This window comes from Toxorhynchites rutilus, chromosome 2, assembly GCF_029784135.1.
Source record: "Toxorhynchites rutilus septentrionalis strain SRP chromosome 2, ASM2978413v1, whole genome shotgun sequence".
NCBI classification, from domain to species: Eukaryota; Metazoa; Arthropoda; class Insecta; order Diptera; family Culicidae; genus Toxorhynchites; species Toxorhynchites rutilus.
In genome coordinates this window covers 78,109,598-78,125,927 of record NC_073745.1, presented here as the reverse complement: position 1 = coordinate 78,125,927, position 16,330 = coordinate 78,109,598, and the positions used below count along the sequence as shown (strand labels likewise).

At 37.7% G+C, this 16,330-nt stretch overlaps 2 protein-coding genes across 16 annotated transcripts in view; one reads left to right on the top strand and one right to left on the bottom strand.

Moving 5' to 3' along the window:
• Nucleotides 1-9,343, top strand: part of LOC129767369 (sialin-like) — a 34,637-nt gene extending 25,294 nt beyond the window's left edge. For all 14 annotated transcript variants that reach the window (XM_055768169.1, XM_055768164.1, XM_055768160.1 and 11 more), the window contains 3 exons: nucleotides 3,154-4,245; nucleotides 4,300-4,541; nucleotides 9,056-9,343. In XM_055768169.1, coding sequence (XP_055624144.1) covers nucleotides 3,154-4,245; nucleotides 4,300-4,541; nucleotides 9,056-9,253 — 1,532 coding nt within the window. In that variant the 3' untranslated portion in view covers nucleotides 9,254-9,343. The remainder of the gene's footprint in view (nucleotides 1-3,153; nucleotides 4,246-4,299; nucleotides 4,542-9,055) is intronic.
• Nucleotides 9,344-9,381: 38 nt separating this feature from the next.
• LOC129767796 (arginyl-tRNA--protein transferase 1) lies at nucleotides 9,382-15,324 on the bottom strand. Of its 2 annotated transcripts, none has more exons than XM_055768997.1 (6): nucleotides 15,165-15,324; nucleotides 14,442-15,082; nucleotides 14,236-14,379; nucleotides 13,674-13,855; nucleotides 9,673-9,982; nucleotides 9,382-9,610 (listed from the first exon to the last, which is right to left on the bottom strand). In XM_055768997.1, the coding sequence occupies exons 1-6, from the start codon at nucleotides 15,247-15,249 to the stop codon at nucleotides 9,512-9,514; spliced, it is 1,461 nt and encodes a 486-aa protein (XP_055624972.1). In that variant the 5' UTR covers nucleotides 15,250-15,324; the 3' UTR covers nucleotides 9,382-9,511. The 2 variants fall into 2 exon arrangements, with proteins under 2 accessions (XP_055624972.1, XP_055624971.1); XM_055768996.1 differs by lacking the exon at nucleotides 14,236-14,379 and adding an exon at nucleotides 14,004-14,153.
• Nucleotides 15,325-16,330: the final 1,006 nt, after the last annotated feature.

The window sequence follows — 16,330 nt, the reverse complement described above, 5'->3', positions numbered from 1 at the left end:
CTATCTGTTGATTTTGGATATGTTTGAAACATTACATCGTTAAACTCTTTGATAACGATTTGGTGGCCCTGTAAAGGACCGTTTTGTTTGGGTTTTCGGTATTGTTTGTTCACTCCACCAATGTTTACCGAGTGATGATGGTAGAGGGATGGTAAACAGTCGTTGGATGGTGCGTATCAGATAAAAGATGCCGAAGTGGAACGAGATATGATGAAAACCGGCCTCTGTGATCCTAGATGAGATGCCTCCTGTGTAATGTATGAATAAAGAAAAAAAAACCCACCAATGTAATACAAAATAATTACCAATACCAAACACAATTATCAATTTTTCTCATCATGTTACATGTTACTTTAATAAAAGGAAAACATATTTGAAATGGAAAAGCTAATTTTCTTTTATAATTTTTACTTTCTGAGTGTTTATTCAACCCAATGCGAATTTCAGTTGGACTAACAACACCTAATACTATATATATAGAGCATATAGGAAATCACTTTTTCTAATACTTCTTCACTTTTCCAATTTTTCTCGCTGTATAAACTTTCCTAGGGTGTTCCCGAGCGGGAACACACCTTGGTTTTTATTTATGAAAATTGAAATAAATCGTTTTTATATATCAAGTCATTTTTAACACAACTGTTACCATTTAATTTTACAATTACACTTGTGCTAAATCTTTTACAATACACGATCGGTCATTGATATGAAATTTCAAGAAGCAACCAACATTAAAGTTCCAAATCTAAATTTTATTTGCTAGAATTAATCACGTATCACTCACTTTACTTGCAATAGAAAAATGCCCCCGACTTGCATATATTTGCAATGTCGATTTTCCCCAGGCAGCTTGGACATCAAGTCTCTGTTAGGGAACATATTTCGGTGGGAGCAAAAGGTCCCCCTTCTTTCATGTATTTGCAATGCCGATTTCACCTAGGCTGCTCTGTTAGGGAGCCACCGCATGTGTCGTCAACTTCGACCAATCAGAAGAGGGTATTTCCGTTAGGATAGGGGTTGGATTTTTCAATTGTTCGATAGTTAGTTTCATGATATGTATTATTTTCTTCAATACAAAAAATTGTTATGGAATGCCGAAATCGATTGACGCAAAAGTTTCATCAATCCATCATGAAATGACTGAGCAATAAGCGTTTGAAATTGGACAATTTTCACGATGTGCTCGATTTTCGATTTTCAATTTGTACCCCCATATGTTCCTGAAAGACGTAATCCTACGTCAAAACAATAATCTGGAATTCATCGTTAAAGCACATCGTTCATAGAACTCTCTCAATGTTCTTCTTCAATAGCACTAACGTACCCAACGTTCGTCTTATCATCGTCGTATTACCTGAATCATTTTTAGTAGCACTTGGTTGAGATTTCTATGCCTAGCAATACGGCTTGAATGTATTCTAAGTAACTAACTCTGGAACATCTGTGAGTATAATACACGTCAGAAGGGTCTCTTACAAGGCAAATCCCCCAGCTGTTCTGAAGGGACAAAACGGATATTGCATAAACATTAAACAACGAGACCCCACATCATTTCTCATTTTGAATAGTTTAATATGTATCATATAGAATCAGATCAGGACAACGCCATTCTACGATTTCGGGAGCTGTCCCAACAATTTATGATCGGCATATGCGAGAAGGTAAAAAGCGTGTGTTCAAACAAAAACTTAAGTCATGTCGGGTTCGGTCCCATATAATGCTGGATGTATTCGGTTGAATGGAAAACACGAGCATCATCTCATACACACATTTTAGTTTGGTTAGTCGACAAAATCGATATGCCCTGAGGATATCGATAATGTAATTTCCTTAGACATTCCAGATCTATCTTCTGATCAACTACTAACCCGTATTCTGAAATCCGATCGAGTCAGAATTACCCGAACGGATTGCAATTTTACGTTCTGTAATCCGTTTGACTCAATACCAATCGCGTTGTGCAAATGTGTCAACCTTGCCATACAATTCGACATAGCGAAAACGGTTATGGATTTTCGGGTGGAATATACACGTGAAAATTTGAAAAGAAAAATTAGCTCTACATATCAAATGTGTTCTATGTATAAAAGTAATACATTCTCTGCAAGTGGGGAAAATCTTGAACCAAAATCGTGTTTGGTGGCGACTTTATATTACAGATGAAGTTTTGATGGAACTACAAGGTGATTTTGATCGAATCGTGAAGTCGAGTTTCAAACCAATCGGATTCTGGGATATGGGTAACTGTTCGATATTGTTACCACAAACATGGTTCAGGCGTGGATCTGAACTTTTAATGCCTTTAATGGACGATGTAATAAGTACATGGGTCATTAGCGTACCCTAAGGTCCAATATATCAACGAAGAAATACTGCCATCATCCACAGGAATCAATAATGCAAACATTGAATCTGGCAATCGTTGGGCAGTACCATATTCGCCTCAGATGAGCAAAACACTCAATGTTCATATTAATGTTGAGTTTTGCAATTCGATGTAAAACATAAAATACTTTTGCAAGTCCGTGAATATGGATGCAATACGTCTGTATTTTAAATTCAGAATACCGATGTGAATACTCTATTGGATGAAAGCGACAAAAAGTGCTACAAAATAGACAGGTACATCAGCTCCAATGAAGTTGTCTGACGTATCGTTGTTCCCATTTATGAACAGTTTTAAATCTAACCGTCCATCTTGAAAACGGCAAGCGCGTATTTTTCACCGAGACAACAATCGAACGAAATCGATATTGATTTTCTTCATTTCATTTTTCTACTTCACGACAAAAATATATTACTTTTTCGCCTTACGCTTAACTTTTATTAGATCAAACATATCAGTTACATTAATGAAATAGATTGAATAAAGAAACATTATACACCTTTTCGCTCGAATGTTTTCATTCGTTCTGTTTTGCTGATCACATTCGATTAATTTTATAGATCGTTGAAACATTCAAACACGTTTACAATACATCATATATCTTTCATTGAACACCCAAAATGTTCAATAGACATACTTTATATGGCAGAAAAACGTTTTGCGGGTCAACTAGTAATATGTAAATATATTGTTTGTCGTTATGAATATGAACAATTTCTGCTACTAAATCCACCGTTTAACCTCTTCACCAACTTATCTTCCTACAGGCACCATCCCGAAGCGTCTAATTGTGGCCATCATGATCTTCGTCGCCTGCCTAACATCATTTATGCTTCGTGTCAACATGTCCATCAATCTTCTTGCTATGGTAAAACCAACAACGAACAACTCCTACATTAAACAAACAACAACAGCACTTGCCAGCAGTAATTCCAGCGATTCCAGTGGAATCTTATCATTTGAATTTAGCTCAACAACCTTCGCCGCATCCAACGAAAGTAGTGCGGAAGAAGTTAAGAAACAACTTCAAAACTTCGGCCCGCGATACGAGTGGGATCAGAACACCCAAGGAAGAATCCTGGGAGCGTATTTCTACGGATATCTGTTTACATCGCTACCAGCTGGTCTGTTAGCCGAACGTTACGGACCAAAGTTCCTGCTAACTCTCTCGTTCGTAGCCAGTGCCATCATAACGGCGTTAACGCCAGTATTCGCTAGCTTCGATGCTTGGTACGTAATCGTTTCGCGGGCTCTCATTGGACTGCTAGCGGGATTCGTGTACCCTGCCATACACAACCTAATTGCCCGATGGATTCCACCAAACGAACGCGGAAAAGTGGTAGCCTGCATTTCCGGTGGAAGCACATTCGGCACGGTTATCACATGGCCTATAGCCGGTATTCTAACCGAACAGTTCGGTTGGGTGTATGCATTTTACATTCCAGCGCTGTTCGTTCTGGCGATTGCTGTCATTTGGTGGCTGTTGATCGAAGACTCTCCCGACCAACATAAGACTATAACAGTTGCCGAGAAACAATTCTTAGGAAGTACATTCGGCAATACAGTAAGCAAGACAAAGTCTTGGCCACCGTTTGGTAAGGTGTTTACTTCGCTACCTTATCTGGCACTGTTAATACTACATTATGGTAATTTCTGGGGTATGAACTTTTTCATAACGCAAGCCCCTAAATTCATGAATGAGGTGCTTGGATTTAAGCTTTCGAATGCAGGCTTCCTCTCGAGTCTGCCATATCTCGCACGGATGATCTCCGGATTTTTCTTCGGGTACATAGGTGATTTGATTCGACAGAAGGACATCATGAGCACAACCGCCGTCAGAAAATCTTTCTGTTTGTTCTGTAAGTACTGCTTACGATGAAAACGGAATCATTTACTAAGCTTAAACTCCACAGCTCATCTCATCCCGGGAGTTTTGCTATTTCTACTTCCATTCATCGCCCAAGATCCACTCGTATGCGTTGCTTGTATTGTGGCGTGTTTGGGCTTCAATGGTTCGTCGACCATCACCAATCTGGTCAACGCTCAGGATCTCTCGCCCAATTTTGCTGCTACGCTTTATGGATTCATGAATTTCTTAGGGACTACGGCCGGGTTTCTAGCGCCGATGTTGGTAGCATATTTCACGGCAGAAAAGGTTGGTAAAATTTTATTAAGCATTAAGCTCACAAACTCACCCTAAAATATAATCTGAAAACCACAGGTGCTCATTTCGTCGCCACAAAACTTATTTATATTCATTCTCACAACTAACAATTCGGCTAAAAAGTTTATAAGGTAACACAGTAAAACTATTTATTTTTTTTGTAAAATTCAATTTTATTATTCAACATAATTGCTTTCGAGGGCGATACAGCGATTCTAGCGAAGTTGCAACTTTCCGATACCATTTTTTTAGTACTCTTTCGGTTTTTCCTCTAAAGGCCTTAGTTTCGGTAATCACTTCATCATCGGTCCTCAATTTTTCGCCAGCGAGTATTCTCTTCAGGTTTGCGAACAGAAAATTGTCGATGGGGGTCGGATCTGGAGAATACGGTAGATGCGGAAGCAATTCGGAGCCCAATTCATGCAATTTTGCCATCGTTTTCATTGATTGATTTTTTAATAATAACAAAAGTTGCTTCACTCTCAATGCTGTAACTCACGAACCAATCGACCGATTGCTGTCAAATTTTGACACATATCCATTGAGAGATGGTGCTTTGTGATAGTCAAATAGATTTTTGCAAGAGGCGCCATCGAGACGTCATCCTTATGAACTTCTCAGCCGAACTGTTATACTTAACATCACCCGTTACACAGTACCATACATTCAAACCCAAGAACTTCCAGTTCTTTTGGAATTCAATACTAAAAATCTGAATGCTTCTTCGCATCCTTGGACGTACAGTTTGTCCCATAAAAAATGCAAAAATCTTTCCTCAAGGTTGAACAAAATTTTTCTCATTTTTTATGATTGAAAAACAAGTTTTATTTATTCAAGCTTGTATTTTAGCTAGTTCATAAGTAAAAATTCATAATGGGCCTTAAACCCGTATACACTTCAAGGTGAAAACGATATGGACGGCACGTCTTTGAACTTCATTTTACGAGTTAGTGAACCGACAAAGATAATAATGGGGGTTCAAGCAGAATGAACACTTTTCAAATAGAAATTATAAATGAAATTTAGCTTCTCCGTATCAAAAAAGTGTTCAATGTGAATGAAAACTTTGTTATTTCATGTGCTAAAATAATCATTTACTTGAATTGTATCTGAATATAATTTTATATTAGGTAGGAGAAAAAGTTATCCATTATTTTCTCGTTGGCTGGCTTTCATGATCAATATCTAGCGTAATGTCGATCATATTTTGTTGTTTTTTGTTTTTTTCCATTCGGTTGTGAGTTACAGGGTGTTAACAATGGAAGTCAACAAAGAGAAAATTCGGTACATTTTACATTTTTTATTTTATAAATGCGAAAATGCAAGCCAGGCCGTTGAAATTGTGATTGATGTTTATGGTATCGATACTGCAACTGTAAAATACGTGCAATTTAATTTATTTTCAATGTTTTTCACATTAAAAAAAAATCTTTAAGTTTTGTTACTTTTTTTTTGCTTGAGCAGTGTTCTTATACTTTTGTTCGACACTGTATGATAGCGTTCAAAATTGACATTAAGACCACTCACAGTAGTACCTCACGTAGGAAAAAAATCAGCGGTAAAATTTAAAATCATAAATTCCCGGTATATGAAAGGTTTTCGAATAAGAGCGCTTCAAAAAAATTGTTTTAAATAAAACAAATACGGTTTTGGATATTCATGAAATTCTTTATGCATGTGAAAGTACATTTGATACCATTATGTATGGTACTCGATTTCTTTTGCATGGCCATCACGGGCACGCTTGCAGAAGTCCAGACGCCGAACCCAATTTTCGACGGGTTTCTGGCATAAATTGGCCGATACTGCTGCAATTTCACGTTCGATATTCGTACGAAGTTCATCAATCGTCGCTGACTTGTTGGCATAGACCAGAGACTTGACGTAGCCCCACAGGAAATAGTCTAACATTTCGTGAGACAACACGCTCACCAAACTTGGTTTTCAATAATTCTTCTTCTTAATTCTTCTAAATCGATTGTTAAACTCGCTGTGTGGCTTGTGGCGCCGTCCTGTTGAAACCACATATTGTCCAAGTCCATATCATCTAATTCGGGCCAAAAATATTCGTTTATCATTGAGCGGTAGCGATTCCCATTCACAGTAACGTGCCGGTCTTGATCATCACGGAAGAAGTACGACCCAATGACTCCGCCGGACTATAAACCGCACAAATCCAGATTTTTTGAGGATGCAATGGTGACTCAAGGTGTACATGTCAATTGCTGCCTGACCAATAACGCATATTTTGCTTTTTGGCGAAGCCATTCAGCCAGAAGTGACCCTCATCGCTGAAGATGATTTTTCGATGAAAATCCGGATCATTTTCATGTTGTTGCTCAGCCCAATTCACGAACATACGACGCTTTTGTTGGTCAAGCGGCTTCAGTTCTTGCGTCAATTTGATCTTATTAGGATGTAGGCCAAGATCTTTTCGCAAAATTCGCCACAACGACGTCACAGAAATGTCCAACGCTTGAGAACGACGTGTGAAAGACTGATTTTGGTCTTCCTCAATTGATGCGCTAGCGGCAGCAATATTCTCGATCCTACGGGCACTTCTTTGTCTTACTGGCACGGGAACATTTTGTACTGTGCCTGTGGATTCAAAATTTTCCACTAGACGCTCAATTGTTGATCTGGTAGGACGATTATGACGACTATAAAGTGGACGTAGCGCTCTTAAAGTTAAAGTCTTAAAGAGGCCATTGACTCCGAATTTCGGTAGTAAATTTTAATAATCTCGACTCGTTGTTGGAGCTGTGTTGGGCAGCCTCACAGCAGTTAGTCTTAGCCATGGTGCTTGGTGATCAGCTGTTCCTCCGTTTTGGACACGGAATTATTACAGTAGATCCTCCGTTTTGTGTTCGCCTGAAATGTTCTACTCGTATCAGTCGAAGGAGGCGTTGAGAGGGTTGGCGGTCTTCGATTCATCGTTTATCTTCGACCGGTCCATCTCTTCCACTGATCTTTTGGCCGAGGCCAGGTCCACTCAAAAGACCACATTCTCTATGACGTGATACTTCTCGATCAAGGCGGCAACTTCCGGCAGACACTCAGTACGTTCACCGCAAGCCCCGAGAAAAAAGAATAGCGACTCTGACATTCTCTTTTCGCTGATCGTCAGCCATAGAAGGACATTCTTGGGAACTTCGTATGGAAAATATATTTGACGTCATCGCTTACCTCCTTGGTGGGCGACGTAAAGTATCCGGACCCCTGCCAGTCGTTGTTGTCCAGCGTCAGTTAAGTCTCGTCATTTTTCATCATTGATTGTTCTGCTGCTCAGACCAGGCCAGCCTCCACTGACTCTTCCGCCATTTGTTCATTTTTGGTCAGCTGTTGCTCCGTTTGGTCGGTCCAAGCGGCCCAAGGCGCGGAACGATGAGGCCACCTTGTTCTCCTCTTCAGTCGGGACCTGGCTTCCATTCGATGCTCTCGCCTTTCTCCAGAAGGGAGACGACGTTGTAAATGTTGTATCGGCTTCATCCAGCGGACACGAAGTGCCTCACGATGTCCTACTATTTCACTCCGGGGTGAAGCTGGCAGTTCGAACGAAGCATCCAGCGCAGTTGGGGGGTCTCCGTAGCCACATTGGTTGCGCGTTCGCTTAGTAAGCGATCGATCGTGAGTTCAAAACTCAGGACCCTCATTGACCATCTTTGTGTTGTTACAGAATAGCTACGTCCACGCAACAATCATCAGCGATGGAGATCGATCCACGGTCGAAATAAGATCGATTCATCCATACAACTGCTCTGCTCTGCAAGACACATCGGGCTGCTGTTCTATAAATAACTCAACAATGATCATTCACCTGTCTCCGCTGTCCGGTGGTCCAACTGGATAATGGAAGAGCAGAAAGAATACTACTCTTACGCCTAAATGGCTACTGTGTGAATGTACCATATGTAATGGTATAGAAGGAATACTGGCGAATGGCAACTGTGTAATGTGCTAGTTATAGATATATGATAACCATGTGACATGTACTCGATTCAAATTTGGCTCTGTTACAGCTAAAATGCTAATGAGCCTTAAATAAATAAATGGGATAAAAAAAATCCAGCGCAGTTGCTAGACTATTTTCGCCATAGTTGCGGCGAATCAATCGATAAGGGCGTCGATGCATTTTTGTAGAAGGCCCAATGAACGTAGGATTTAAGGGAAATTTGGTCCAATGAATAACCTTCGTGCTTGGTAATGACTCATATAACAACTTATTCTCGGTCCAGTGTTCAGGGGCTACATTGAAATGATTTCATTACGGCGATCACAAGCGCATGCACAATGACTACTTACAACAGAGGGTAGGGAACAAAACTCCGAAACTCCATTCATCGGAAGAGATTACTTTCGCCCCACTAACTCTGCAGTTTAAACGGACCACCTCCGAAATTCGTTTCATCGTTCCTGATCATAATGAAATAATTCCATCAGATTGTACAATAAAATTGCACATAAATTACGGACATAATATTCACAGCACAAAATATTATTTACAGAACACAATGGAAGAGTGGAGGAACGTCTTTCTGATAAGCGCGGGAATCTACGTCATATCCGGTATAATATTCATCGTTTTTGGGTCTGGAAAAGTGCAGAAATGGAACGAAATCGTGAAAAAACCTCAAGAGCAAGCTAAGGTAGCGACATACAACAGAGATAGTGCCGTTGAAGATGGTAACTTCAAATCCGCTTAACCGTTATAAGTATTTCAAGATAAATCCCGTATAGAAAAAATATTTATTTTAGATAAGCCAAAATAAACGCTCAATCAGTTATCCTTCTCATTTTTGAATTGAACTATAAATCCGAATGCAACAAGTCAACTTATTTATTCATTTTTTGCAACAATAAATATAAGGAACACACAACGAGAAGCTATCTAGAAAGTTTGGTGAGAGTAATTTTAAGTGAAAAAATCGCTGCAAAAGCTGCATTCCGTTCGCCTCCCACATCTACGCAACGTAGAGTAACATGCGCGTGGCACAACTTTTGCCTACCAGTTTCGCATAGGTGAGAACGCACTCATCCGGTTCTGATAGTTCTTCCGATTCCTGGGTTATGTGAAAACAAAATGAGATCGCTATAGAAACATCAAATCATTCCCCAGTCTTACCATATACGATGAATAGCGCATGTACGAAGTACCATGCAATACTAATACGTTCATGAGATCATCGGAGCTGACACTGTCGCAGTCCTCCTCCAGAGAGTCCTCGTTCAACCGTGAGTATCGGTCCTTATCAAGTTTATCGGAAACTTTACGATCCAGCGGATGCCATGTGTATGCTTCGGGACATAGCAAATAAGATGGAGAGAGATTACTCTTATATCGCATCTTCGGACACGAGTGGATGTAAAAGCCCATATAGTAGTTTGAAATGCTTTCCGATTGCTGGTATAATTTACGGGTAAACGCCAGCTCTCTGCAAGAAAATACACATCTTATGCATTATGCATTTCTAGTTCTTTATTAGTCATGAGCAACTCCAAATGAAATCGACGAATGACAAAACATGAGTTTTTTTATTCGAACGAAAGTTTGTATTCCGTTAGGGTTGGAGGAAACATGAGTTTTCCACAGCATTCGGGAATTTTTTGACTCAAGTGTAACTTTTGAAAAGGGCGTATCGATTTTAGTAAGAGAAATCTTTGATAATTTATATCTCAAAAACTATGAGTCCTATCGAAATAGTGTCTTAGAAAGAGTTATAGAGCATTGATGTCCAAACGTGAAAAAATATACACTGAAAAAAATATTTGCAATATCTAAAATACATATTTTTAATTATTATTTTTTTAATTTTTTCATATAAAATAGAAGTCATGTAGAAAATTTAAAAAAATGTGTACAATATGGTAAAACAATTTTTTACGATATTTGTGGAACATCGAATTTTTATGAATTTTCGAAACGTCCAATTTTTGCATGTTAACAATCATTTTTAGCCACAAATTTGTAGCCCCAAAATGGATATAAATACTTTCAAACATTTACGTTTCCTTACTAAGCGAACGTTTGTGGATTCAATCGCAGAACTATTCATTGATTGATCTTCTAATAGACCCTTTACATTTTTCTTTTACTATAAATTTCCTGGTTTTGTACCAAAACTCGTCATTATAATATAAATTTATTTTCAGACACAATTCTCGCTCAAGTTTCTTCAACAACTTGCAAATAACATGTTCCTCCGTTACATGGAATACATGTTTGATACAGAAAATATAATAAAATGAAGACTTCTCAAATCGAACTATTCTGTTCCCGTGTTTTGCACTTACCAACACATTTGGCGATTCATTTTTGTTTATATAGTTTAAAGATATAGCAGTGCGTTTTTTCCCCTGAAAATCAACTTCCACCTTCGAACAAAGATCAATTTCGTTAGCGCAAACATCAAATGGACTAAAAACGCTTATAACGAAGTAATTGTAGAACATTTGGGAATGCGATTTTCGAAATTTTCCTATTTTTCTTCAGTATTTCCGAAAACTTTCAATTGTCGTGTTTAGTTGTCAATATGGTTGGTATATGGCTTTCAGAGGAGGGAGGAATGTCAAACCATCAAAGAAACATTTCTCGTACACAAAAATCCACACATGCCAAGTTTGGCGCCATTTGCTTGATTAGTTCTTGAGTTATGCAGAAATTTATGCTTCATTTGTATGGCAGCCCCCTCTTAGAGCCTACATGGCATTTGTTCAATCTTTCAACTCACAAAGCAAATATTTTGAATTCAATTGAATTCAGAAATTGTTTCATCCAATCAAAAATTTAATCAATTCAAACATATGATTACTAAGCTAAGGTAGTCCCACGTTAACTATGCGGTTATGTCATCGATATAACCCATCCTTTTTTTAAATCTCGAAAATGGCTGCAGTTAGAAGGAGATTGATGAAGAGCTTTTTTGTTTTAAATCACATCAGAATTCATAATTTGTGGTCAAAAATTATTGTTAACATACAAAAATTCGAGGTTTAGAAAATTCATAAAAATTCGATCATTCGATGGTACGATTTCGATTCGGTCAAAAACAGTATTACTATCTTGGGCTCATTTTTTAAATTTTCTACATGACTTCTATTTAATATGAAAAAATTAAAAAATACATTTACAGTTAACTCTCCCCAACTCGATATACAAGGGGACCATCGAGTTAAGGAGGTATCGAGATATAAGCATTTTTTCATAATTTTTTTTAATGTCATAAATTGCAAATATATTATATTAGGGTAAGTGTCTCAATTATGGTATGAATTTGAATTTTTAATTCATCCTCTTAAAAACAGGAAACACCTTTCTCAGATGAAAAAAAAAATTCTCCAGAATCTCTCGAAAGTGAAAGACGGTTATATTTTACGAAAAAAAATCCTCCTACGCATTCGAATGACAGAGTTATAGAACTTTTTTTTTTGTTTCAGATTCTGTTGCCTCAAACTGGCTCTACATTGAAAAGTACGCTACGTAAGCCGATTCTGTTCCTTTCATTTGAAAGATGAGAAAATTCAGTACATGATATAGTAGTGGAACATCTAAATTAGTGGATTTAAATAACATTTTGGAAGTTGAAAATTTAAACGTTAGTAATTTTTAATGTGTAATTATAAATTTTATCCTACAAAGCATGCAAACATGATTGTTTCTATCAATCAGGTTAAAGCTCTCTAACCACTCTACAATTTGTTCTTTGACATCCATCTATCGCTCTTATTTTCGCTGCAATACCAATATAAACAATTCCTAGTGAAAATTCAAGCAAAATCTTCAAAAATCTCGATTTTTAACCCATTGTACTTATAAAAGCCACTTAAATTTCACTTTAACATTGAAAGACTACATTTTTTCTTGAAATAAGTCATATTTGAATTATAAAAAAAACACTTTTTTTTCAAACTGTATATAATCGAGTCCAAAATTGTATATAATCGAATCAAATATAATCGAGTCTGTATACAATCGAGTCCGTCCTGTATAAGATTATGGTTAACGAAGAAAATATCGATTGAGTATGTTACTCAAACTAAATTGTAACGATCACGCAGGAACTGTTCAATCACAAAGAAATGTTCGAATAGTTTCACAGGAACATTTTCGGTTGATTTCAATATTCCGGACATATTCTTCAGGTTGGATTTAACGTTCGAAGATGTAATTTCAACGCAATCATCTGAACCTTCCTGAATATTCTCCAATTCGATAGGATTAATATCTTCACCGATTTTCTCAGCTTTTTCAACACTTTCCAGTATATCGATATCTGGCATCAGATCACAGCAAATCACGTTTTAGTACTTTTAGCACTAATCATTAAAGGACGTTGATCAATCGAACGGTACTGTACTGTCGGCTGATGTCGACATCTCACGACGCATTAATTATGCCATCGAAATATCACCATCATCATTGGAGGAAAGTTCGGCTTCCCTGAAGCAATTTTCAATAGTCTCAGATTTAACCTTATTGTTCTTAGAGGGTGAAAGTATTTCAATTGCATTCAATACCAGTATATCTGAAGGGTCCTAGAGTGCATTTGAATACGGTAATACGGTGCTGAATAACATGTAGATTAAAAAGGACAAACATATACCATCATCCTTGATTATGTCGAAGTCCAGCTGCTGAGCTATAGAAGTTAAAATTTGTGGAAAAATTGTAAACTTATCGATTTGAGCTTTGGTCGGAGAGATTTTGGGTGTGCTGTACAGTTATCAATAAAATTTTCTAAAATTTTCTACATGGCTCCTATTTCATATAAAAAAAATTTAAAAAATTAAAAATATATATTTTAGATATTGCAAATTAAAATTTAAAAAAGTACTTTTTTTTCTCAGTGTATTTTTTTTCATGTTTTAACATCAATACTCTATAACTCTTTCTAAGATACTATTTCGGTAGGAGATATAAATTGACAATGATTTCACTTACTATAATCGATACGCCCTTTTCAAAAGTTACATTTGAGTCAAAAAAATCCCAAATGTTGTGGAAAACTCATATTTCCTTAAACCCAAACGGAATACAAACTTTGGTTCGAATCCAAATCAAAAATATAAGTTTTGAAAATCGGCATTTTTAGTTCGATTTCATTTGGAATTGCACGCATCACTCACCTCAACGATCCATATGTTCCTAATGAAAGAAACCGATACTCAGGATCGTAGAAAAAATAAACCGAGCTCACGCATTTGGGCAGCACATCAATCACTCCGACTGCAATGAGTCGATCATCGAGCCAGTATTGCTGATGGAACGATCCGAAGCCACAGCTGGTAGCGCTTTGTTCACCAACAAACTAAAAACATACAAATATTAGCACATAGCTAAAACAAATGAAACATATGAAATTTTCTTAGAAAGGTGAACCCGGAACACACAAAGAAAAACCAAACGACAAAAAGGGAAGAAACACGGTAATCGCCTCCAGCGGACTCTAGTCGTACCTTGAGGGGTGACTTGACCAAGAAATCCTGAAAATCGGCCACCGATCGAGGCGGATCGTTGTGCACATCGATCTGATACTTTTTGTACAAGGCATAAGAGATGTTGAGGGTTCGCTTGAACTCGTCACTAGCGGTGCAAATCGTAACGATCTTAGTTTGGGTTTGTTTTCAGGGAAGAACGGAAACATCGAAAAAGAAAAGAAAATACATTAACAGTAACTGCTGTAATCACCTTAAATGGAGATTTGACTAGGAAACGCTTGTAGCGATCCATTGTAAGCTTCGCTGGCGGATCCTCATGAATCACCATTTGATACGAACAGTAAAGAGCGAATGAAACATCGGTGGCTCCTTCACTCGATGGAACTAGTTTTACCTGTAAATTGTACATGCCAATTAAATTTATTCGATAAATACTAGTCACATAAACCGATTCACCTTCAAACGATGAGCAGCCTCTTCCTCCTGTTTGGGAGCCTCATCTAGAAAATCCTCCAATCTTTTCTCGACATTTTTTCCTTTCGCTGCTCGCATATTTTGCTCTATCTCGTCAGAAGAAATGCCGTTCTTAATCAATTTTTCTCGCTTCCTCTCAATTCTTAATAGTTTAGCCTTCTTACGGGGATTTGGGTTCCCCGGAGAAGATTGAATAGATAAATTAGAGTCACTGTTCGCGGTTGCCCTCTTCGTTACACACAAGCCATCTACTGCATCTATTGGTTCCTCCTTTTTCGATATCGATTCGAACTCGCTCGAATTGATCTCCCTGCGTGGATTTCGTGAAATTTCACCCATTTCTAAATCTCCACACTCTCCTTCACTGCCTGCACCCAAATTACAATCGCTCTCGCTGAAACGCTCCTTCCCTTTGATGCCATCCTTCAGAAACTTATTCATACGCTTAATGATCTTCTTGTGGGACTTGTTCAGGTGGAAGTGGATGGCATCGCACTTGATCGTGTACGAAGGACAACAGGTCGTGTTCATTTCCGGCTTGTAGCAGTAGCAGCCCGACCGCCGCCAGCCGCGGTCAATCAGTTCCTGGTAGTCTCGACACGTCATTGTGTGGGCCCACATTCCTGAAAAATTTTGATGCAATCGCTCATAATAAACAAAACCATCACAGATGCTTTCACAGGAAGCGCTGAAACGTTCGCCTACCATGAGATTGGCAAGATTTGGGTTGTTTGCAGTAACCACAACTATAGTTCGCTTGCTTGCCATAGAAATCGACGATGGAAAACATTTTTGCGATGCGTTATTTTCTTCTACTGATACTGTTTATTTCTTTAATTCAATGAATCACATCTCTCTTCGACAGCTGAGACCAAGTCATTAGGACAGGTGGAACGATATGTCAAAATTGTTGTTGTTTCGACGTAGGATTATGTCTTTCAGCAAGGGTACCAATCAGAGATGTCAGGCTTGAAGAAATGTCTTCATTTTGAAGAAATTTGACTTACATTTGATTTTGTGAAGACATTATGAAATATGTGAAAACATTTCAGTATGATGGCGTATGTCAATTTTTTATAGATATTGTTTCCATAAAATTTTAACTATTGGCAGTAATATAATCAAAAGAAGTACGGCTTTTGTCTCCGTGTCATTTGCTCGCTTTTTTTATCGTTGTCACTTGTTCACTTTTGTTCTTAGTAATCAACGGAGACTTTTGTATCGGGGTTTTTTAGTTTTCAACTAGCAATAATCGCACCTCGGATAAACGATAAAGGTTACGATATCGTCACTGCGCAGAAAATCCACAAGTATATAGAATAAATGCAACAACAAAGCGACTTTTGCTTGAAATTCTGGAGAATTTCAAGTGGTCTTGATACATATTATCTCTAGAAGACTTTACTTCATTTGCCCTCGAAAATGTGAATGATTGTAACATGGTATTTTCATTATTTTGGACTTATACTATACTATAAATAGATTATCTCTCAAATGACCACTTCACAATATGATGATTTCCCGGTTACATATCGTTCCAATGATTAGTTTTATGGATGTGGTTTGAGTTACAATTAAAACTTCAAAGCTGAAATAAACAAATTGAGTTATCACAGTTCCGTTTTCACGGAAGAACTGGGGCGGTATTTACTCAATCAACGGTATTCGATATACCTGTAGGATTTCAACGTACTCATGAAATTTAGTTCGCAGTTGCGGCATATATTGTTTGTTCACATTTATTTAAATAAACTTCAAAACCTCAAGGTAAGTTTAATTAAATGCGCTATAGAACGATGTCAATTAGTATAAATATTGAATAAGCTATCAAACTTTGGCCAAAAGTGTTAATTATAAATTTTAGTTTCTTT